A 23,508-nucleotide genomic window follows, 5' to 3' on the forward strand; every position below is an offset into this window, starting at 1 on the left:
TCCTGTCCGGTGGGCTTGCAGAATTCCAGACCAGAACGCTTTGACCAGATCCTGACGGGCCTATTCCAAAACCATAGTTGTGAAAATCTAGCATAGAATTGTCCATAGCCAATCTCTTAGCCTTAAGTAATCCAATCCAAAACCATTCTAGCATCTCCATAACTGCATTATAGAATCTCTTGTCTTTTATTGAATCTTTCCCTCACCCATATAGTCCTTTGATAATTGTAGTGATAATATCTTTGCGCTAATATAGTTACTGAAGAAAGGCAAGCGTCTCGGCAGATAGAAACCACCCGGGGGCGTCACTGGATCGGTGGCTGTGCGGTCGTGTAGCTTGTGGCTTCATAGACTCCCTGGCGTAAAAAATCTTTGTTTATAATATTCAAAAGTGCATCTTTCATTTGAAAATCTTGACTCTTTTTGAGAAAAACTGACCTTTACCAAAACCTTCATAACTTCTGAACCGTACATGCTAGAAACGAAATTTAAGTGTCAGATTGAAGCTAACATCATCAGCTTTCAAGGGAACCTACAACTCCTTCTAGTTTTTCTGGAATCGCGTTTCTCGCGCGCTGAAAAGTTTGCTGCAAATCTGAATTTGGATCAATTTCATCACATGTAAAATAGCTATTCTTTGCATCAGACCTCAGAATTCAGTTTCCAATCAGCTAGTCATTTAATCCTCATTGCTAGTGTTTACCTGAAGCTATCCAAAGCGGCTCCCACTAGTTTTGAATCAAATTCAGAGAATAAATCAATTTTTAGCATTTCTCGCATTAATTCAAAATCACACTCAAAAGCATTTGACCCGTTTTGAAATCATTCCTGTTTCTCTCCAAGCTTGCTGGGGGGAACTGGGATTGAAACTGCATTTGTAGAGTGTTTATTCCGGAAATCTGTTTGCTCTCCTTCCATCTCTATATTGCATATTAGGGGGATTGAGTAGTATCAGGGGGAAAGAGTGATTACATTGCACTTGATTGAACACACAAACGTATTATTTCTGTGCTGCATTCATTTCCTATCATTGCATTTCATTGAACCCACACAAAATGTATTCTATGCTACATTATTCTTCTCATCCATACTCCTACTGATTTAAGATATTGTTGATTGTAATATCTCACCCATCAGTGATTATTGTATAAATATTAATACGTGTGATATCTAGATATTGTTCAAATTCATAAACGTGTGATATATATCTTGTTCAATCCATAAAATAAATCTTTTAACTTTTTGATTTCATTTTTGGAATGTGCTTACCTAGATCTGCGGCGAATATAATCTTGCATGTTGAAAGGGGTGCTCAAATTAGGAAACAATTTTTGGATTGATAGAGCTGTGATGGTTGCGATTAGGTTAATCCTCAGGATCTGGAAAACTAGGAAGAAACCAAGCGTTGAGGATTGGTTGATAGACCTGAGGGTGTTGTCTAGGTATGATAAGGTTTTGTTGAAGAATAGAGGCAAGGAGGACGAGTATTTGTTGCTGTGGGGTTCGTTTGATGCTCTCTGATTGATTTGCTCATTCATGGAACATTTTGGTGGCAGGTGGAGATTGGTAGAAGGTATTTTATTTGTTTTTTTTCTCATTTACTTCCCTTCTCCTTGTGATGTTGTGTTTTGTCTTCGTGGTGTTTTGTGTGTGTAGGGTTAGACATTCGGCGAGGTTCATTTAGCTGAGTTTTACATTGTTGATTTTATTGCAAGATTTGGTTTAATTGGTTTGTTCGTGTTTTCATTTGAATTGAGTGCTTTATTGTTTGTTTCAGCATATGTGGAACTGATGTATTGTAAACCTAATAAACAGAAGTTTAAAAAAAAAAAAAACTTTGCGAAACAACCTTGGTTCAGTGAGACCGGGGGGGGGGGGAGATATTCAATGAGAGGGGCGTGATACAAGGTTACATCATTCAGAAATAAAAGAACTTTAGACATAAAAATATATAATTAAGGGTTCCAGCTGGGCATCACACGCAAAGCATTGACTTAGGTGGAGTGCTGGGTTGAAATCATAACACAAACAGTGAGATTGGTCACCATTCTGCACACTATCAACAGTTCAAGGAAGAAGGCAAGGATCAAGTTGCTTACCTGTAACTCCGGTTCTCCATTATTGGCATCTTTCTTTCACATGCTCGTGAATATTCCCCTTCATCAGGCTGGGAACCCTCAGTAATAATAAAGCAGTTTTGCTTTAAAGTTAAAAAACTGCTTGGTACATGTATAGCCCCTTGCTGTCATTTTTGGCGATACTGCCTGATGCAGTACCCTTTGGGTGCACTACAACAACCCTGACCTCCTTTCTATAGGAACCCAACCTTTGGTAGAAGTCTGTACTATTTAGGTTGGTAGCGGTCAATGTGAGCTGTAGGGGAGTTACAGAGATTCACAGTGACAAGTATTCAAATAAACTCTTACACACAAGGTTTCCCGATTAAACAATTATTAATTTATTTAACAGTCCGTTTGAATAAACCTTTTTCAGAAGGGGGCAATATAATAGTAACTCACAATTACACTTCAAAATACACACTCTTAATATTTCTAAATGAGCAAGTACCCTTTTGGGAGGGCACACAGACACTTCCTGCACCCCCAGGTGACTTTAGTAACTTGGACACTGTGGACATTAATAGATTACTGTTAGCATTTAGAATCAGGCTTAGGAGGTGTGTAAAAGAAAAAGTTTATTAGAACAAAACAAGATATCACAACTATTCTGAAGCAGGTAAGTACTTTTGGTAACCCCCAATGCAAAGTTACTTAACCCCTTCCTGGAAGGAAGGCAACACACAATGTCAGAGGGAAGAAGAGTCATTCAGGGAGCCAGGCTAGACCACATTGAATTGGGCAAAAGTCTAGGTGAGCTGAAGCACTTCTTTCAGTTAAGTAAAAACCTTGCACAATGTTTTTAGAAGAATTTGAAGAAATCAAAGCAGGGCCGCAAGCTGATTAGGCTTGTGAAGTAAAGAAGCTGTTAGCAACTCTACAGAGCAAGACGAGTCTTGACAGAGAACAAGTAAGGTTACAACAAGAGGCAAGTTCTTAGACTGTACAGTACCTTTGGTTAGAAGAAAAGGACTTTGGCTGCCTTCTTTTCCTGTGCAGCTCTGGAGATCCTATGTTCCTGGGCCTCAGTCGTGAAGACAAGAGGGAGGGCGTCTTGAGGACTCCTGCACTGCAACAGGACGATCGGCTACAGAAAAGGACCAACTTCTATTCAGTGGCACTTCGCGGTTTCAGCTCCTTGCGTCTAGGAAACTAGCAACACTTCAGAATCTTTGCTGTCGAGATGGGCTTTCCTTGCATCTGGGGTCCAGCACTCTGTTGAGGTAGCTCAGGCTCGGTCAGTCCCGCTTCCTCGAGTCTGGAGGATCTTCCTGGAGCTCTTGGGTAACTTAAAAGCAACGCACACAATCTGGTGTTTCTCTCCCTGGCTAATCAGTTCCAGCAGCAACTGCAGTGGAATTTCAACCAGCTCAGAGAGGATGTCTAGGTGGCTTACTTTGGAGTTGATTGGTCCCACCAACTGAAGGGGAGAAGTCATTCTTGCAGGGCTTCTCTAGTCAAAACGAAATTGGAGTTTCAGCACAGCAGCAGGGCTTCACCGGGCGAACCAATGGTACAGGAGTTGCAGCAGGCGTCATCTTCAAGTTCTTCTTCGGATTCCTTTGTCCAGTGGTCGACTGCCTTTCAATACAAAAATCCTTGCCTTTTATGCACGTTTCTCCCATTCATTCCAGCCTAGCTGTCAGTCACCCAGCAGGGTGGCAGTCTTTGCTGGACAGCCAACCGGCCAATCACCTAAGAGTGCATTCCTGTCTCCTAGGAGACTAAGCACAGGGAGTTTCAGACACCTCCCTCGCTTCCTCCCCTGCCAGCTACCCTGGGGCCAGAGGCGGGCTTCACTTGTGAATCCTGCCAAAGGCAAAACGGACAAAGGGACCAAACCTAGTATGGCGCGCAGAGTAAATCTCAAGAAGGTCATTTCCACAAAGAAATGCCAAAAAAAGAAGGCAGGGGCTATTTTGACAAATATGGCACCCTTGGGTGCTTTACTGAAGCTGCCACCGCAGCCCGCGGTCAAAGCACACCACGGCAGTTAAAAGTAAACCACTGCCACCAGCCATTAATCGAGGAAAGTAACAAAATTGTTACATGACAAAGGGGATACTAAGTTATCGCTCCAGCACCCTATTGTAAGATAGTCTGTGCTGGGTCTAGAAAGTTACAAATGTAAATAAAGTCAATTTCACTTTACTGCTCTTGGAAACAGTTGTTTATCCACAAGAAGGCATTTAAACCTCGAGAACTCTAAAATGACTTCTGTGTCACTGCACTGAAGGTGTTGTGTGACTAAATGTAAAGGATGATGCCTATGGAGTTTGTCAGACTCCACAACCAAAAAAAAACAGTTCAAATCACATTAAAACACACAAGTGAGAAAAAGGGTCTCACTCTCTCCAGGTATACAAATTAAAGTCCTAGAGTCCAGCAAAAGCAACGGGAGTCTCTAAGGTAGAGCTGAATTAGCACATTTCTGAGAATTCTCCCTAACACTGCCCCAGTCACTGGCACTGGTCCTACTTCGCACCACCCATGGTGGCCATTTTAAGATTAAAAAATGCATGTAATGTGGTATGAGCCAATGAAGAGCCTTCGAAGGATAGGCGGGAGAGTCGCATGTCAATCCATGAAAGATACCAATGCTGGAGAAGAACAAGTTACTTACCAACTGGTAACGTTCTTTCGACAGGATGTTCCTCCAACGTATTCCACATCTTTGACATGTAATGTCCACAGCTGTGCTGCTTCGGAAACTTTTTGGCAGAGGGTGTCCTGCATCTATGGCGTCGGGTCGATGTCCCTCGAAGGCCTCTGTCGAGGGTGACATCATCGGATGTTATAAATTGGGCGCATGGCGCCCGTAGCCTCAGTTCATGTTTTTTCCCCCTCCACAACTTGTGACATGCTCGTATAAAATGCCTGCTTGACTGCACATTGCCTTGTGGGAACACAAGCTGCAATAGCATAGGAAATTCTTCAGAGGGGCAGGCTGGGAGGGTGATGAGGAATACGTGGAATAACATCCAGTTGAAACTAAGTTATTAGTTGGTAAGTAACTTGTTCTTCGAATGGATTGTGTCCTCCAACGTATTACACATCTTTGACAGACTCCCAAAGCAGCATCAGTGATTGGGTATTTCTAAATTCTTCTCCCTCCTCCAATCAGATTGCAGAATAAAGCACTGCTTTACCAAAGGTCATATCCTGACCATGGAAAGTATTCAGGGAGTAATGTTTGACAAAGGTGTGGATGGAAGACCATGTTGCAGCATCACAAATATTCTTAATAGAACTCCCCATTGCAGGGCTGTGGATGTAGCCACACCCCTGATGGAGTGAGCTCGCAAACCCTAAGGAGGGCCCTTGCCAGCCAATCTGTAACATTCAGTAATGGTGAGGATAATCTACCTGGACAAGGTCTGTTTGGTAACAGCCTGGCCCTATCAGTGTCCAGTGTACCCTGGACATCCTGGAAATATAAAAGCTCAAATCTCTCGTAGGGTCCAACCTATGGAGTGTCCTCTTCCTTACCAGGATGATGAGGATAGAAAGCAGGAAGAACCACTTTCTGGCTCAAATGAAACTCAGACACTACCTTAGGTAGGAACGACTGACGGACAGACCCTCAGTAAAACCCTATCCTTGTGGAACACAGTAAAGGGTGGCTTAGATGAAAGTGCCTGCAATTCACTCACGCTGCAAGCAGATGTAACTGCAGCCAAGAAAACTGTCTTGAAGGTCAACAGTCTCAAAGGACAAGAGTGCAAAGGTTCAAACGAAGCACCCATCAGGAATTTCAAGGCTAAATTCAGATCCCAAACCGGCACCAGAAAAGGGGACTCTTTTAGAAATTGGGAAATCGAAGGAATCTTAAAATAAGAACATTCTTCAGACGAGCGCTTGAAAATAGAGAGCGCTGCCAGGTAACCTTTAATGGTACCCACTTGAAGACCCTTGTGGGCCCAAGAAAGCAAGAAAGAACCATAGGAATGGGACACTGAAAAGGATCGACATCGTGTCCTCTGCACCATTTGCAAAACTTACATCAACGGTACAAGGACTTAGTTGCCGGACGTCTGGCCGAAAGCAACACCTCCATCACATCATCCGGGAGGTCCCAATCCTTATATCTCAACCTTTCAGAAACCAAGCGTGAAGGTTGAGAGTCCTGACCTCTAGATGGAGTACCCGACCCCCCCCCCCAATCTCCCACGAGAGACAGAGAGACAGAGAGACAGAGAGACAGAAAAGATCCTCTCTGTGGGGAAGACGGCGAGGACAGATGGACATTTCTAGAAGGTCCAGGTACCACTCTCCTGGCCCAATCTGGAGCAATTAGGATCATTTGAGTCCCAAACTGCATCCTCCTTAGAACCTGAGGAATGATGGGGACTGGAGGAAACGCGTACAAAAGTGTGAATGACCAATGCACAACGAACGTGTCCCCTAAAGCTCCTATCAGAGGAAAATGCAGGATGCCATGATGCCGAGCAACCTTAAGAATTGGAATTTCTTTACCATCTCTACAATGTGACGAGCCCTCAGCTTGGGTGGCGAGCACTTCCCCAAGGCTGTGTCCAACATAGCCCTGATGTACTGGAGCTGTTGGGAAGGTGTCAAATGCAACTTCTTGAAATTGAGGGAGAAGCCCAGCTTGTGAAGGGAGTGGCAGGTGAGATTGAGAGGAACCAAAGCTTGTTCGGGAGAATGTGCTCAGATCAGCCAGTCGTCCAGGTAGGGGTAGGCGTGAACCCCCCTCTCCTGAGATACGCTGCCACCACCACCATGAGCTTGGTGAAGACCCTCGGGCAGAGGTTAATCCGAACGGCAGAACCCGAAACTGAAAGTGCAATTTGCCAGACGCAAACCTCAGGTACCTTCTGTGCTTTGGATGTATCGGCACATGAAAGTAAACATCCTGTAGGTCCAGAGACAACAACTAATCCTGAAGTCGAAGGGCCTGAAGGACTTGAGAAAGAGTAGCCATCTTGAACTTGTCCTTCGGGAGGAACTTGTTCAAGCACCGTAAGTCCAAGATGGGTCTCAGTCCTCCATCTTTCTTTGGAATAAAAAAATATGGGGAAAACCATCCCTTGTTCCTCTCTGCCACAGGCGCCAATACTATAGCGCCTTTCTCCAGCATGGTACAGATTTCCTGCACAAGGAGCGATTCTGGAATCTTCAAAGAGTTTCCCCGGTGGATTGTCATGAGGCTGAAGTAGGAAGGGTAGGCAGTAGCCGTGGGCTATTGTTTCCAGAACCCACGCATCTGAAGTAATGGCTCGCCACTCTTCCAGATGCTGAGACAGTCTGCCCCCAACCGGCGAACAATGGGACCTTGCTTTGTTTTGGAGCGGCTGCGGCAACTGCCTGAATGGCTTTGACTCCTCTTCCCCGTCCACCACAAGTAGTTTTACGGTGTCCCCTTTGACTGGCCGCTCCCTTCGTTCTACCAAAAGAGGAGCAATAACGAAAGGAAGCCCCTCCTCCACTGCTGTACCCTAGGACGAAAAGGCAGAGGTTGACGCACAGCTGCGCACAAAGATTTAGCAGCAGCTTTTGGAGGTCTACAACCTCTCAAGGCTTTCGTCAGCCTTGCTGCCAAACAAATGAGTCTCATCAAAGGGCAGGTTGAGAAGACAGGCCTGCAAATCCGGAGCAAAACAAGACTTCCGCAACCACGCAAACCTGCGTATCACGGTGCTCGCAGCCATGGACCGGCTAACACCATCAGCCTTGACCAGCCCAGACAGAAGGGGTTCACACATGGCCTCTTTGCTATCCTGCACAACAGCAAGAAACACATCCCTTTCATCCCTTTCTTTCCTTTTGGGAATATGATCAGCCGCTAGAGAGAGAATTCCACAGTGTGTGTGAAAATTTTGCCAAAGCACAGGTGGAGTTGGATGATTTCAGTGCCATACTCCCAGCCAAAGATACCTTACGTGCCCATCAATCGGAGCGATTGTCCCTATTAGGGGGGATTAGTAGGGTACGCAGCCTGCCGCCTGCACCACCAAACACTCAGGAGTGGTGTTAGGAAAGATTTCATAATTGTAGGTAATTTTCCTTCCATGTGGCAACCCCCAAACTTTTTGCTGTTTTACAACCTGATCTAGCCTTTGCCAGAGAAGCGCAGCCTTCCGCCGCACTCCTCTGGGCTTTCGCTCAATTCTTACGGGGAAACTGACATGCCCTTAAGACAGTCAGTACCGGGGGACTTTGTTTCCCTTAGTCCTTTCCTCATGTTGCAGCTTTTGAGCAACATGAAACAAGAGTGCACAGTAACTTACATTACCGCGCTCTTGGGTCTCTAGTCATTCCAAAGGCCCTAGAAACTCTCGCTGGACTCATGAAATGTGCAAGCGTGTCACGGGCGGGACTGGTGGCAGCTATCGTTTGTGTTTTGAACCCCTTTTTGCCATGCTAACCGCGCTTCCCGCGTTTGGCCCAAATGGGTGGCCTGGCCTCCAAAATGGCCATGCCACGAGGTTCTTTGTCCTGTCCGCTGACCGTCTTGCCCCTTCACCTTCCCCCAGGTCGAGCCGACCCGGGGCAGTCCTTATTTGGTCATGCACTTTCCTGCGAAACAAAACACTTTTGCGGGCTTCTGCCTGCCTTGTGTGTGTCTCCAGGATGCGGGCTCGGATGTCTGTTCCCAATACACATCCTGGATGCCAGAGAGTCTAGAGTGTCCTGAATGCCTGGGACCACCGTGGTCCGTGATAGGTCCACGTATGGTGTGAGTGTTTGTGAGCGGATCTCCCATTGGGCCCTCTCCGTTTTGGCGCAAAGGGAACTCTGGATAAGAGGAGGCTGAAAACTTCCTCTCAGTCACCCTGCACTTGCGCTTCAGGTTGGCGAGGTCAGAGTCATACCATGAGTTGCACTTTGAGGTAGGCTTCAGACGGATTCTCATGACAGAGGCAAGCACGTCCGGAGTGTTAGAGATGGAAAGATGAAGGCTAGAGAGGGCTGTGTCAGAGTGTGAGTCAGCCACAGGAGGAGCAGAGAAAGTAGCGGCAAAGGCATCCACCGATACACGCTTTATGGGCCGAATGACCAAGAAGTTAGGTGGCAGTGCTGCGGTAGGCTTAGCATGTGGAACAGAGTTTCAGGTGAGACTAGAACAGAAAGTAGCAGTCCAGGAGTGGTGAGAGGGGGATGTCTGAAGAGATGAGAAAATTGAGGGTGTGACAGGCAGTGTGTATCGGACCAGAGGGTAGAATGGAAAGGGTTGCAGAGGTTGCAGAAGAGCCCAGGAGGGATTAGAATGATCCAGGTGGCTGTTGAGGTCTCTGAGGAGAAGTTGAGAGGTAGAAGGAAGGAGAGGAGCGGTCAGCCCACTCGGAGAGGAAGGGAGCAACCCGGCCAGGTGGCCTGTAGGTGGTGACCACAGTCTGAGAGACCAGCAGAGAGAGAGCCTACAGACTAGGCATTCAATGGAGGAGTAGGCCTGCGTAGGAATGACAGAAGCAGGGGATCCACTCAGGAAAGATCAGGGCTACTCTACCTCCAGGTCGGTTGGTTTTGGGTTCAGAGAGGATTTTGTAGCCATCAGGGAGGAGAGTGTCAAAACTTGTGAAAGAGCTGATCATGAACCATGTCTCGGTGAGAGTGAGGACACCCAGTTCAATTTCTTTGAGGAGGTGGCAGATGTCAGAGGAGCGTTTGACAGCAGAGCGAGAGTTAAATGTAGCGACAGGACAGAAGGCAAGAGAGAGAATGAAGGCAAGAGAGAGAGAATGAAGGCAAGAGAGAGAGAATGAAGGCAAGAGAGAGAGAATGAAGGCAAGAGAGAGAATGAAGGCAAGAGAGAATGAAGGAAAATGAAGAGGAGAAAAAACGAGAAAAAGCAAGCAAATAAGAGAAAGAAAAAGAACGAGAAAGAGCACCACATTGACGATACTTTGTGACCCTGTGGGAAATGAACAGAATAGGGAGACTATAGGTGTTAACTCAGGGAGTAAGTTAGAAAATGCTTAGACCTACAGGTCATCAACCAAATGAAAGGATAGGATTAGACAGTAGGGTTACTAGTTGCTAGAATGCATCTTCTATCCTGTTGGGGAATAGGGATGCCTGGGCTAGGTAGAAAGGCCCACAGGCGGTCAAGGGACTAGACCAGAGAAGTGCTTAGTTTGGCCTTTTCACCATCATCTATTGTGTTATTAAAAAAAAAACCTCAAACTGTGCATCTTAATCGCCCATCTATTGTCAAGCAATCTGTGACAGAAGTTGGGTAATACAGAGTATTCAAAAGATACACAGCATAATTTTAAAATAGTAATGCCTAGCTACGGACTCTCCGAAACCCAATGGCTTTGTGTGGGTCCTCTACCAGAGGTAAGCAACCAACATGAAATAACAATAAGGTGGAAAAAACAGCTAACAAAACAAAACCTGTAAATACCCAATAATGTACAGTGCCCTGAAGACACAACCCAAGCGTAGTATATGTGGAAGGCCCTAGACCAGATGGGATGGTTATCACCTATCGAATGATAGAATATCAGATAAAAAGGGAAATGAACAACTTCACCAGAGAGAAAAGTAAGTTTACAACTCCCCAAGGCCTATTATAATAATCCACATTCAAAATGTACCTCCTAAAAGACGGTGGTCGGTCAAAATAGCGAAAAAATAATCTCGAATGACAAAAAGGTCGAAAAAAAAATCTCGAGAAAAAAAAAGTCAATTTTTTTTTTAATTATATATTTATTTTGGGGTCCGGGATTAAAAATAAATGTAAAAAAAAAGGGGGGTGGGGGAGGGACCCCCCCACACCCCCCATTTCAAATAGAAAAACATTATTTTCGGTATTATGACCATAAACCTCCTAAGATATTATGTTAAAAGTAATGCTCAAGTAGATACATTGCAGTCAGAGAGTATGAAGCAGGTTTAAACCATGGCCAAAGGCTTCCAAGAATGAATAAAAAACAGTTTAGACACTGGATACATTGCAAGGCGAAATCTACACATTGTTAACAGAATTAGTCCCAGTGTTGAAAGTACATTTACCATAATAGAAACACATGGAATGATTTTAAAAATGAATATAAAATTAACAGTAAGTGTTACAAATGAAAAACGTAGTCCAGAGCTCACAGGGCCCCTTTTGGACGAAGACAAAATGTCCAGGAGCAGGGTAAGCACCCCAGAGTCAATTTCAGGAGAGTTCCAGGTTAAATTCAAACATCTATAGGAATTAATGGGAAATGTTAAAGGGCCAAACGCTTTAATGGAGGCAAGTCTGGTCTAACCCTGTAGGTGAGGATTCTGCGACTAGCAAACCCAGGGAATGCCAGAGGATACCTGACGGCAGCATTCCAGAGGTCGGAAGATGGAACCCGAGGACCCAAAAAGAAGCAGTAGCTGAACAGGAGGACCCTTGCTAGATAGAACTCTAGAAAATAAAAAGACTTCCCTCCAAGGAACCTCAATCCCGGACTAGAGGGATACCCAAAGTTGAGTATCTTGAATAATTGACCCCCCTCCTCACCCCCAGACCCAATGGTAGGTACTCATTGTGGGCGCTCCAGCAAAAACAGGCTCAAGCAGCATAAAACAATCCAGTTAGGATCAGTATGAAGGCTTACCATTTTAGCCTACCTCTACCATGTGGTCACCTAAACAAAGGAAAGCCCTGAAACATAACATGTCAGTGAGCAGAATAAAAACATTTTTTTAAACTAGTGCACCATGGTTACTAAAGAGGTTTATCTGCTACCAATCTAGTAAAACGGCATGCACACCTGGTGAAGTTAAAACTAAATTATTGCTGCCATTAACAAACTCCCTAAAACCTGCTTAGAGTGGTTAATCACTCTAGTCCAAAACACAAGAGTCTGAGAGGCACCTGTGGGACCCAGTACCATATACCTAAAGTATGGTATAAACGAACGTAATTGCAGCAGGACTTCGGGAGACGTACCTCTGGCCACCAAAAAGTCATCGATGAGCCGAAATAGATTTTGAGGAGTTGGAGGGGGGGCAATTAGGGGAGAAGTGGGGAGGAGAGAGCAAAAAGATATGGGTGGAAAAATTGGTCATAGAAGCCGCAAAATGGGCACCATCACAAAAGGATATTAAATTATTCCTATGAGCAAAGTTTTTGTGTGCACGCGCATGACTTTAAAGTAGCACATTTTTTTAAACCTAAGCAAGCGGATACGTTCAATAAAATATTGTCCAATAAATCACACAACACAGCAGTAGTGCAAGTTGTTAGTCTCCTAGTCCATGACAAAGTATTTCTTGAAACAGCTCACAAAGCAGTAGGTTTCGGGGTTCTGCAGTTTTTTGCTGTCCAAATGTTTCAAACTACCGCTCCTATCAGCCCAAGCCAGCCGAACCAATGAGGGGTTATAGGGGGTAGTCCAAAACATCTTGCGAGCTGCAGGTTACATACCCCAGAACTAGATGTTCTTTTAAGCAAATACTTCTAGCAGGGCATTTTCTCATCAAGAGGCGACTTAGTAAGCGCTTTATAAAGGACCCCACTCACTCACCTACACCACCATTCTCTGGCAATCGCAGGATTATCGTTCAGGAAAAAGACATTCTTTCTATCACTGAGCAAGAGGACTATTTTCGTCTTCAATCAGTTTTCAACTTGGCCACATGAAAAAGCAAAGGAAGTGCATACACGCAAGAAAGCCAGATGCCTCACGCTCCCTTCCCTACCCCCCCAAACCTCCAGAGGTACTGACTCACAAAAAAATGGTGACCATGTACACTAACAAATATATGATATAAATACAAGCAATGCTTTTATTTTACCTTTACAATGTCTAGTCCACCAACAAGTTCACCGTTGACGTAAAACTGAGGGTAAGTGGGCCAGCTGGAGTATGTTTTGAGTCCTTGACGTACTTCCTCATCAGAGAAAATGTCGAAAGTGCTAAATGGGATTTTATGCTTGTTGAGAATATCCACTATTTGCCTGCTGAAGCCTGCGAGTGAGGAGCAAGAACGTACATTTAAGAAAGATTAGAAGCCATTATCAGGTAATTCTATAACAGGCATATTGTAGTGGCAATTGAAACACAGGGCACGAATAACATTTCCTACAGAGAGCAACTGAAATGCTTTGCAGGTATAAAATATTTTATACGTCAAAATTAAAATTGCAGTTTACCAGGGAGGCCAAACAAGTAGATCAATCAGCATTGTGTTTCCTTCACTACTATTCTATAGCCCGCTTTACCACAAACCAATGGTTCATCAGCACTGAATGGGTGGGACATGAGCTTGCTCTGGGAAAAATGTTGTGGAACTCAGAAATCTCTATGTGAGCCAAGGTGCATATCTCCAACAGACCCGGTTGTCACCATTGATACCCTTGCCAATTCGTTGGACAGGTCAGGTAATAATCAATTGGAGTTGAGGTAAGGAAGGAGTCTATGGATAGGGGTTACAATGACAAGTCATTTGAAATACCTCCCAAGTCCTGTCAACTTTTCCCCCCCATACTAATGAGATATTAACCTGCAAATGAAAGGATTGGAGGAACCTGCTAGAGAAAAGGGAATGCCTAAATAAAAATGTTTTAACAAGGAATGACAGAATTGTGCATTCAGTCTGGGGGTCAAGTCCAATAAGTAAGGGGGTGCGTGTCCTCCTGTTCTATACCTGTCCCGAATCAGCCTCAATCGCTTGATTTGTAAATGCTTCATAACGACTGCACTGCTGAGGGGAAAAACAGGGTTCATCTGTGTTTCTTTTTTTTTTTTTTTATTAAGCATTTGGCTTTACAATTGAAAACCTTAAGCTTATACAAATAGTTAAAACACCACATTTTCTTTTTTTCTTAAAAAAAGATAGAAAACAGAACATCATCTTAGTTCACTACCCACTTTAGGAGCACGAAAAGTTCAGTTGAGAATTTAAACTTAAAATATTCAGATCCCAAATAACGCTATGCAGTCTCGTCAATCATTGCACCATGCAGAAGAAAACAGTGGACCACTTCTAAAACGAGCTTCAGTCCTTAGTCTTCTCCAACTTTTCGAGCTCGGAAAAAACCTCTTTCAGAAAACCCAGAACAGCTAACACCAGCGCAAATGCTTTCCCCTTGTAGAACAGCTGACCACCAGTGATCTGCTGTTCTTGTTGCAGATTTCCCGAGAAATCCTCTCATCCATCTGTTTCTCTGGTTCTTCAGGCTAGAGCAAAAGATAATCATGTGATGCAGAGTCTCCTATTGCTCTCTGCACCACCTGCAGGCGTAGTCTCTCAATGGGTTTCCTAACTTCCAAGATTTCTTTTGTTGGCATTAACTTCAACCTAAGTCTCGAACTCATATCTTCGTTGTCTGCACGGGAATTTTTAAATATTGTTGTGAAGTTCCTCTTTCTGTATCTGCTTGGTCTTTCTGCTGTACAGCCTCAGTGATCTAATTTTCTCTCTTGTGTAAATTCAATCTAAGTTTGAGTTATTTTTTGATTTTGGCAGGATTTGACATAAGAACATCCTCTGAAGTACTCAATTCAGCAACAATGTTCAGGCAATCATTTACCAGGTCTGTATGTTATGTTCTAGGTCCCCAAATAGTGCTTTGTTCAGCAGTTTGAAAACTCACTCCCAATTATTCAGGAGGCATTTACGAAAAATGCCATCAGACAATTGCTAGCAAAGAGTTCAAGCCCAGCTCTTCTCGTATAAGGTCAATGGAAATACACGAAGGAAGAGCCAGTATCTTCCTCCAGAATAGCCCTTCCAATTTGGGCCAAAGATCTTTGGACAACATGGGGGTGGTTTCTGAGCAATATGTAATAGGAACAATCTGCATGTTGTAAAAATCTATTATAGGTTGTAATGAAAATTTACAGCATTTTCCAACGAATGTTCTTCCGTGCGAAGTAATGCTTTTCATTTTTGTTCTTAGTCCAAGTTCTGGGGGTGCCTCAACTTTGCTGTTACTAATCAAGACCCCCAGGTAAACAAGACTTGAGACTTCTGGGATAATTTCTCCCTTAAGATATCATTTCTTTTCTCACGTGATCCTTTGCGCACATTTTCTAGTAGTCAAGAGTAACATTTTTGATTTGGAAACGTTGACTTTTAGGTCGTGGATACGTTGTTACTGCATCCAACTTTCTTTGCAGACCCACTTTGGTTTGATGGAGTAAAATTATATCTGCACAGCAGTGCCTGGCAATCTAGGAGGAAACAACTTAATTTTTTCAAAGGCAAGGGGCATGAGTGATATATATTGGTTGAAGATGATCGGTGCTAGTCTACAGCCCCGTTTCAGGCCTTTAGTAGTTGGTATGGAGTCTGTGAAATCGCCTTTTCTGTCCAACCTGACCCGCATACTCGTGTTTGTGTGCATGGTCATTAAGGCTTCTCCTAAGTCAACCATAGTTTGGGTCTTTCAATCACGTTGAAAGCTTGGGAAAGATCTATTGATGCCAGGTAAACTCTTCATAGGGATTGTTTTAACAATAGTCTTGATGTAGTTAATCCGGAATAGGTTTATGGCTGTGCCTATTGCCTTCTTAAAACCTGCTTGCCATACATTGAATTATCCGGTTGTATACCTGCAGGTGTTAAGTGCTTTCAGGATCAAGGTCCAAAAGATCTTACCTATTATATCAAGAAGGGCGATAGGCCTATAATTAGATAGTTCGGACCCATCGCCCTTCTTGAATATGGGCACTACAGTAGAGGTACTCCAAGAAGGTGGAATTTTCTTCGTTCTTTTAATCTCCTTAAACAGGTTGTACATTAATTCCATCCATCGATCCATCCATCCATCCATCCATCCATCCACCCATCCATCCATCCATCCATCCATCCATCCATCCATCCATCCATCCGGGTCCTCCTTTAATTTACAATTTGTCAAGCCATCTGTCTCAGTCTCGGGAGGACAGCTCAGGGGCAACCTGCTCGCCTTGGAAGCAAGACGACATAGCAACACAGGTTCGAAAACCTCTGGGTATGAAGCGCGTTATAAATAACCAATCATATCATATCATGTCATGTCTGGCCCGGGAGCCCTCAAATTACTCGCAGACAAGATCAGTACCTTAATTTCTGTTTTTTCCGTGGAAAAAGATCAGGCAATATCAGAAGTGAACTGTTCCTCTCTCACGGCTTTGTTGGACTTGGAGCTTTGAAATGTTTATTCCAGGTATCTGCAGAAACTGTTCATTATGGCATTTTGTGGTCTATTTAAATTGTTTAAGATTTTCCAGATTCTCGAGGTGTTTTTGGTACCAATTAATCTTAGCATCTCTTCCACGTCCCATGGATGTAAAAGCCATTTATGATTTTTCGCCCGATTTTTGTATTGGTGTTTTTTTTTTAGAACTATCTGGTCCCGACCCCCTTTCCTAGCTTTTGTCAGAGAGATGCTAAGGGCTTTTTTTCTTCTTCATAACCTCGATGACAAAGGTATGGTTATTCTTGAAACCATAACTTCTAGAGATCATATCCACTTTTTTTTTTTTTTTAAATCCTCCAGTTTAAGATTCTCTTGCTCGTTGTTGTCTTGTCCTTTGGAAATACTAAGCCTGTTATTACCCGGTTGGACGTGTATTTCTAAGTTTACTTTATTCTGTCTTACATAACACCAGTTACCAAAAGATGTTGCAAGAATCTTGTGGTCGCTCTTATCTGAAGACTTAATTGAAAGTTCTGTTAACTTCCCAAACAGGAGCTCCAATAAAAATAGGTAGTCGAGGATTTTTTGATCCACTTCCTCATTTCCAAGGAAGATTGGCCGTAATGTTCCCAGGAATATTGCCGTTCGCCATGTAAATGTTTCTTTCTTCCATCTCCTCTCTTCACAGGAAACCTCTGGTCACTTGCGATGTAGAGTTGATGTATCAATGTGAAATTATTATAAAGTATGGACCGAAGCCCAAGTGGCTGCATCACAGATGTTACGAATAGGAACACCCCTCGGCAAGGCAGTCGAAGCAGCCATGCCCCTCGTCGGATGGGCCTGTAAGCCTACTGGAGGGTCCTTACCCGCCAGGCGGTAACATTCAGAAATTGCCAAGATAATCTATCTGGACAAAGTCTGCTTGTCACAGCTTGTCCCAAACGCCTTCCAGAGTAATCAATAAAGAGCTGATCGTCCACTCTGACCCGGGACATGCGAGAAATGTAGAAGCTTAAAGCTATGGAGCTTCTCCTCCTCCTTACCAGGATATTGAGGAGGATAAAATGCAGAAAGAATAACCTTCTGGTCTAAATGAAATTCCGACACCACCTTTGGAAGAAAGGAAGGACAAACTCTAAGCACAACCCTGTCCTTATGAAACACAGTAAAGGGTGGCTTAACTGAAAGTGCCTGTAACTCACTCACTCTGCGAGTGGAAGTGACCGCAACTAAAAATACAGTTTTAAGAGTTAACATTCTCAAAGGGCAAGAATGTAAAGGCTCAAATGGAACAGCCATTAGAAACTTGAGAACAAGGTTCAAATCCCAACCGGGCACCTGGAAAGGTGACGGAGGGAACACATTAGTGAGCCCTTTTAGAAACTGAGAAATTAAAGGAATTTTAAAATAAGAACACTCCTCAGACGAGCGCTTAAATATGGACAGCGCCGCCAGGTAACCTTTAATGGTACCCACTTACAAGCCCCTGTGGACTAAAGAAAGCAAAAAAGACAGAACCACAGGAATGTCACATGAAAAAGGATCTACATTCTTAACCCTGCACCAGTCTCAGAACTTTCTCCAATGGCAATGGTACAGGGACTTTGTTGCCGGCCGTCTGGCTGAAAGCAACACCTCCATCACGTCTTCAGGGAGGTCCCAATCCTTATACCTCAACCTTTCAGAAGCCAAGCGTGACGGTTGAGGGATCTGACCTCTGGATGGAGAACCCGACCCCCCTCCTGTGAGAGCAGATCGTCTCGGTAGGGAAGACGACTTGGAGGGCAGATGCACAAGTCGAGAAGGTCCGGGTACCACGTCCTCCTGGCCCATGCTGGAGCAATAAGGATCATCCGGGAACCGAACCTCCGTAACCTCTGCAGCACTTGCGGGATGACGGGGACTGGAGGAAACGCGTACAGCAGTGGGAATGACCACTCCACCACGAACGCGTCTCCTAAAGCTCCTCTTGGAGGAAATTCCCGCGAGCAGAACCTTTCATACTTCCAGTTGACACTGGAGGCGAAGAGATCCACTTGAGGGGTCCCCCAAAGGGCGAAGATCTCCAGGAGACTCTCCTGAGCCAACTCCCACTCGTGAGAGATCGCACTCTGCCTGCTCAGAGCGTCCGCCGTCTCGCTTTCGTCTCCGGCCAGATGAACTGTCGAGATCGAAATTTCCTGCTGGATTGACCAGAACCAGAGCTGCATCGCCTCCCTGCACAGAGGAAGTGACCCTGTCCACCCCCCCACCTTTTTTGTTGAGGTAGTGCATGGCCACTGTGTTGTCTGTCAGAATCAGGACATTCTTTCCTCGCACAGTCGGCAGAAAAGCCTTCAGGGCAAGCCTGATGGCCCTCAGCTCCAACAGATTGATATGGAGTCTGGACTCCGACGGGGACCAACGACCGCTGTCAGCTCGTTGGCATGAGCTCCCCATCCCGTGAGGGATGCGTCCGTCACGATCGTCACCTCCGGCCAGGGCAGCCAAAACAGAGCCCCCCTTCATCAAGTTGCTTTCGATGGCCCACCACAGAAGGTCCTGGGCGACCGAGGGCGGCACCTGAACGGGGTCCGATATCCTGCCGGAGGACTGAGATCACTGGAGCTTGAGTGCCCATTCCGAAGATCTCATCTGCAACCTGGCCTCGGGCACCAGAAGAAAGCAGGATGCCATGAGGCCGAGCAATCTCAATAACTGGAACGCAGGGAGACTCTGGGCATTTTGAAACTTGTGCACCATCTGCTGAATGTGATGAGCCCTCACCTGGGGTGGAAAACACTGCCCCAAGGACGTGTCGAGCACTGCTCCGATTTACTGGAGCCTCTGAGTTGGCGTCAAGTGGGACTTCTTTAAGTTGAGGGAGAAGCCCAGCTTGTGAAGGGAGTGGCAGGTGACGGACAGATGATCCAGGACTTGCTTGGGAGAGCGCTGAGACGCTGCCACCACCACCACCATGAGCTTGGTGAAGACCCTCGGGCGGAGGTCAATCTGAACTGCAGGTGCTGAAAGTGCGAGTCGCCAACCGCGAACCTCAGGTACTTCTTGTGCTTGGGATGGATCGGCACATGAAAATAAGCGTCCTTGAGGTCTAGAGACACCAACCAGTCCTGAAGTTGAAGGGCCTGGAGGACTTGAGAAAGAGTAACCATCTTGAACCTGTCCTTCCGAAGGAGCTTGTTCAAACCGCGCAAGTGCATGATGGGTCTCAATCCCCAGCCTTTCTTCGAAATCAAAAAAATAAGGGGAATACCATCCCTTGTTCCTTTCTGCTACAGGCACCAGTTCTATGGCGCCTTTCTCCAGCAGGGATTGAATTTCCTGCGCAAGGAGCGGATCCAGACTCTTCAAAGAGAGATTCCTTGGTGGATTGTCGTGAGGCCTCATGACTGAGCTGAAGCGGCTGCGGCAGTGCCTGAGGGCAAAGAGAGGCAACTGCTTGCGCGGCCTTGGTACCTCGAGTACCTTGTTTACCATCTCTGGCACTCCTATGGTTGCCCCTTTGACTCGCACCTCCTCTCGCCCTACTAAAGGATAAGTAATAACAAAAGGAGCCTCCCCTCCATTGCTGTCCCCTAGGACGAAAAGGCGGAGGTTGGCGGACAGCAGCGCCCAACGACTTCGCTGCAGCTTTCGAGGTCTGCAACCTCTCAAGTCTCTCGTCAGCCTTGCTGCCAAAAAGATGTTAACCATCAAAGGGCATGTTGAGGAGCCGGGCTTGCACATCCGGAGCAAAACCTGACTTCTGCAACCACGCAAACCTGCACATTACGGTGCTCGCCGCCATGGACCGGCTGACGCAATCAACCATGTCCAGACCCGACTGAACGGATTCACACATGGCATCCTTACCATCCTGCACTATAGCAAGGAAACCATCCCGTTCCTCCCCTTCGGGGATATGATCAGCCGCTAAGGAAATGCAGTTCCAGAGAGTGTGCATGAAACGAGACAAGGCACAAACTGAGTTGGCAGCCTGAAGTGCCATATCCCCAGAAGAAAACACCTTCGCCCAGCCATCAAAACGTTTGTCGTCCCTATCAGGAGGGATGGTAGGGTACGACGCCTGATATGAAGATTCGGCATGCGTGCCAGGCTCCGGCCTACCAAACTCCACCACCGGAGAGGTTTCCAGACCACTGGCGTCGTGCAGCGACTGACGCAGGTCCTCAAGTTGACTGTGACCAGAAACAATGTCATCAGGAACCAATGCAGGAACCTCACCATCCTCAGACCTCTCCTCCACCTCAGAAATATAATCCAGAGGCTGGAAAGAGGGTACAGAAAAAGGCACAAAGACATGTTTAGTCTTAGCCATCGCCTTTCTGGGGGGTGCCACGGGGTACCTCTGACAAGGCTGCCTCGAAAGGCGTTGAGGGCATCGACGGAATGGGCGTGACGTCGAGCACGGCGCCGACAGCTTCGACACAGGCCTCGAGGGCGGAGCCCCGAGCGTGTCTCTCTACAGCCTGGGCGCCGATGACATCGACAACTTCCTCGGGAGGCGGGGCCTCGAGAGAGCCCGTCAACGACCTCGGCGCCGCCGGCGTCGATGTCTTCTTCGAAGACTTTACAGAGTCTTGCGGTCTCGATGGCGTTGAGGACCGGGACCTGGAACGGGCATGCCTAAAGCGACCATCCTTGTCTGACCGGAACCTCGTAGGTGCCCGGTGGTCGCGATGACTGCTCAAGCCCGAAGGCGGACGAGGGGTGTCTCTAGCGCGGCCTCGACCGGAGCCCTGCGATTGAAAAATCGCCAACATCTCCTTTCGGAACGAATCCCATTCCTCAGGAGTGGAATGCTTGTTGGGACAAGCTACCCGCCGACGGGCGCAGTCCTCGGAAGAGGATGGGGAAGGCGACCTGTGACGGCGCTTCCTGGAGTGCCTCGAAGAGGCTGAGGAATGACGGGACCGACTCCCAGACCGAGAACCCCCGGACTCACGACGACGATGCAGAGTCTCACCCCTCGAATCGTCCGTCGAAAGACCAGTGGAACGCGACTTCCAGGGCTTGGCCACCTTACTGACCGACAGCTTCTTCTTGCGCTCACGCAAGGCCTTCGAAGTGAGCGATTGGCAGTCGACACAGTCGTCCGTATCATAGTCCTCCCCGAGGCACCAGAGGCAAGCGTCATGTGTATCCGTCAGGGGCTTCTTGGACCCGCATACCCGACACTTCTAAAACCCGGACCGTGGGGTGGAAGAAGCCGAAGACATATTCGATAGCTTTAATGAAGCAACAGGTTCGAAGAAGCGAAAGAACAGGATTCAGTAGAATCGAGGCGCGCCGAGATCTCCGAAGCGAACACGTTCGTGGAAAAAACGGAACTGAGGCTACAGGCGTCGTGTGTTCTACTTATAGCATCCCGTGGCGTCGGCTCGACGGAGGCCCTCGAGGACGGCGTATCGACGTCATTGACGCAAACGCCGAAAGATTTTCCGAAGCAGCACAGCTGTGGTGATTACTGTCAGATATGGAATACGTCGGAGGACCCAATCGCCTTGAATGTAACCTTGGGGAAATCTGAGAGACTTCCCTGTGCCACTGTACTGAAGGTGCTGTGTATCACAATGTAAAGATGATGTCGATGGAGTTTGTCAGACTCCAAATCACAGAAAAATACATGAGTGGGAAAAAGGTCTCACTCCCTCCAGGTTAGAAATTAAAAGTCCTAAAGTCCAGCAAAAGAACTGGGGGTCTGTAAGGTAGAAGGGGAATTAGCAAATTTCTGGGAATTCTCCCTAACAGTCTCGGATACCAGTTTTTCCCGGCTGTTGTGTGAGCAGGGCTGTTAGGCAAAGTTTGTATGCAGTACCCTTTGGGTGCACTACACACAACTCTGAATACAGGTATAGGAAACCCAACCTTAGGTATAAGCTTGTACTACACAGTTATGGTAGCGTGTTGAGCAGCCAGGCTCATCTCAAGAGGGGTCCATTTGAGCTGTATGGGAGTTACACAGAGATTCACAGTGACAAGTATTCAAATAAACTCTTACACACAAGGTTTCTTGAATAAACAATTATTAATTTGTCAGTTAGAATAAGCCTTCTTCAGAAGGGAGCAATATAAAAAGTAACTCAAATACACTTCAATACTGTACACTCTTCGTTTCCAAATCAGACCAGACCCTTTTGGGATGAACCACAGACACAACCTATACCCTCAGGTGACTTCAATAGCTAGGGTGCTGGTGACATTAATATCTTACCGTTTGCATTTGGAATACTCTTACGAGTTGGTAAAAGGAAAAGATTATTAGAACAAGAGACCACATAAGCAGGCAAATACTGTTGGAACCCCCAAGAAGCGTCATTCAGTACAATAGGATAAGTTAAAGTCAAGAGCAAAAGTCTTACATAGGATGAAGCACTTCTGGTAGGTAAGTAGAAAAAAAGTCTTTGCACAATGTTTTAGAAGTCTTTGAAGAAAAGAAGAATCAAATGTAGGGCCACACGCTGATTAGGCATGTGAGCAGTAGAAGATGCAAGCAACTCTACAGTAAGAGGTAAGTTCTGTCAGACTTTTTACAGTACCTTTAGATTGACGAAAAAGTGCAGCAGATGACTTCTGGTTCCTGTGCAGCTCTGCACAGATCACCGTTCCTGAGCCTTAGTCATGGGGACAAGAGGGAGGATTTCTGGGGACTCCGGCACTGCAATGGGACAGTCACCTTTCTCAACCAGCAATCTTCAAATCAGTGGCTGTTGAGTGTTTCAGCTCCTCGCGTCTACCGCAAATAGCAACACTGCGGTTCCTGTCCGTCGAAATGGACTTTCCTTGCGTCTGGGGTCCCGCACTCTGTTGAGGGGGCTCAGGCTCGGTCAGTCCTGCTTCCTGGGAGTCCAGAGGAACTTCCTGGAGCTCTTGGCCAGCTTAAAAGCAACGCACACAATCTGGTGTTCCTCTCCCTGGCTATACGGTTTCCAGCAGCAACTATGTGGAAATTCAACCAGCTCAGAGATGGATGTCCAGATGGCTTACTTTGGAGTTGACTGGTCCCAGCAACTCAAGGGGAGAAGTCGTCCTTGCAGGGGCTTCGGTCGATACGAATTTGGAGTTTCAGCACAGCAGCAGGGCTTCACCGGGCAAACCGACGGTCGAGGAGCTGCAGCAGGCGTCCTCTTCAAGTTCTTCTTTAGTTCCTTCGTCCAGTGGTCGACTGCCTTCCAAGCCAAAAGTCTCGCCTTTTATTCAGTTATCTCCCATTCATTCCAGCCTAGCTGTCAGTCACCCAGCAGGGTGGCTGACATTGCCGGACAGTCAGCCGGCCAATCACCGCAGAGTGCATTTGGGTCTCCTAGGAGACTA

At 46.2% G+C, this 23,508-nt stretch overlaps 1 protein-coding gene across 4 annotated transcripts in view; it reads right to left on the reverse strand.

The window, feature by feature from the left end:
* Positions 1-23,508, reverse strand: part of GLRX3 (glutaredoxin 3) — a 539,364-nt gene that overhangs the window by 307,500 nt on the left and 208,356 nt on the right. For all 4 annotated transcript variants that reach the window (XM_069611446.1, XM_069611443.1, XM_069611445.1 and 1 more), the window contains exon 5: positions 12,861-13,033. In XM_069611446.1, coding sequence (XP_069467547.1) covers positions 12,861-13,033 — 173 coding nt within the window. The remainder of the gene's footprint in view (positions 1-12,860; positions 13,034-23,508) is intronic.

This window comes from Ambystoma mexicanum, chromosome 8 (assembly GCF_040938575.1).
Source record: "Ambystoma mexicanum isolate Mex_15411 chromosome 8, UKY_AmexF1_1, whole genome shotgun sequence".
In the NCBI taxonomy this organism is placed as follows: domain Eukaryota; kingdom Metazoa; phylum Chordata; class Amphibia; order Caudata; family Ambystomatidae; genus Ambystoma; species Ambystoma mexicanum.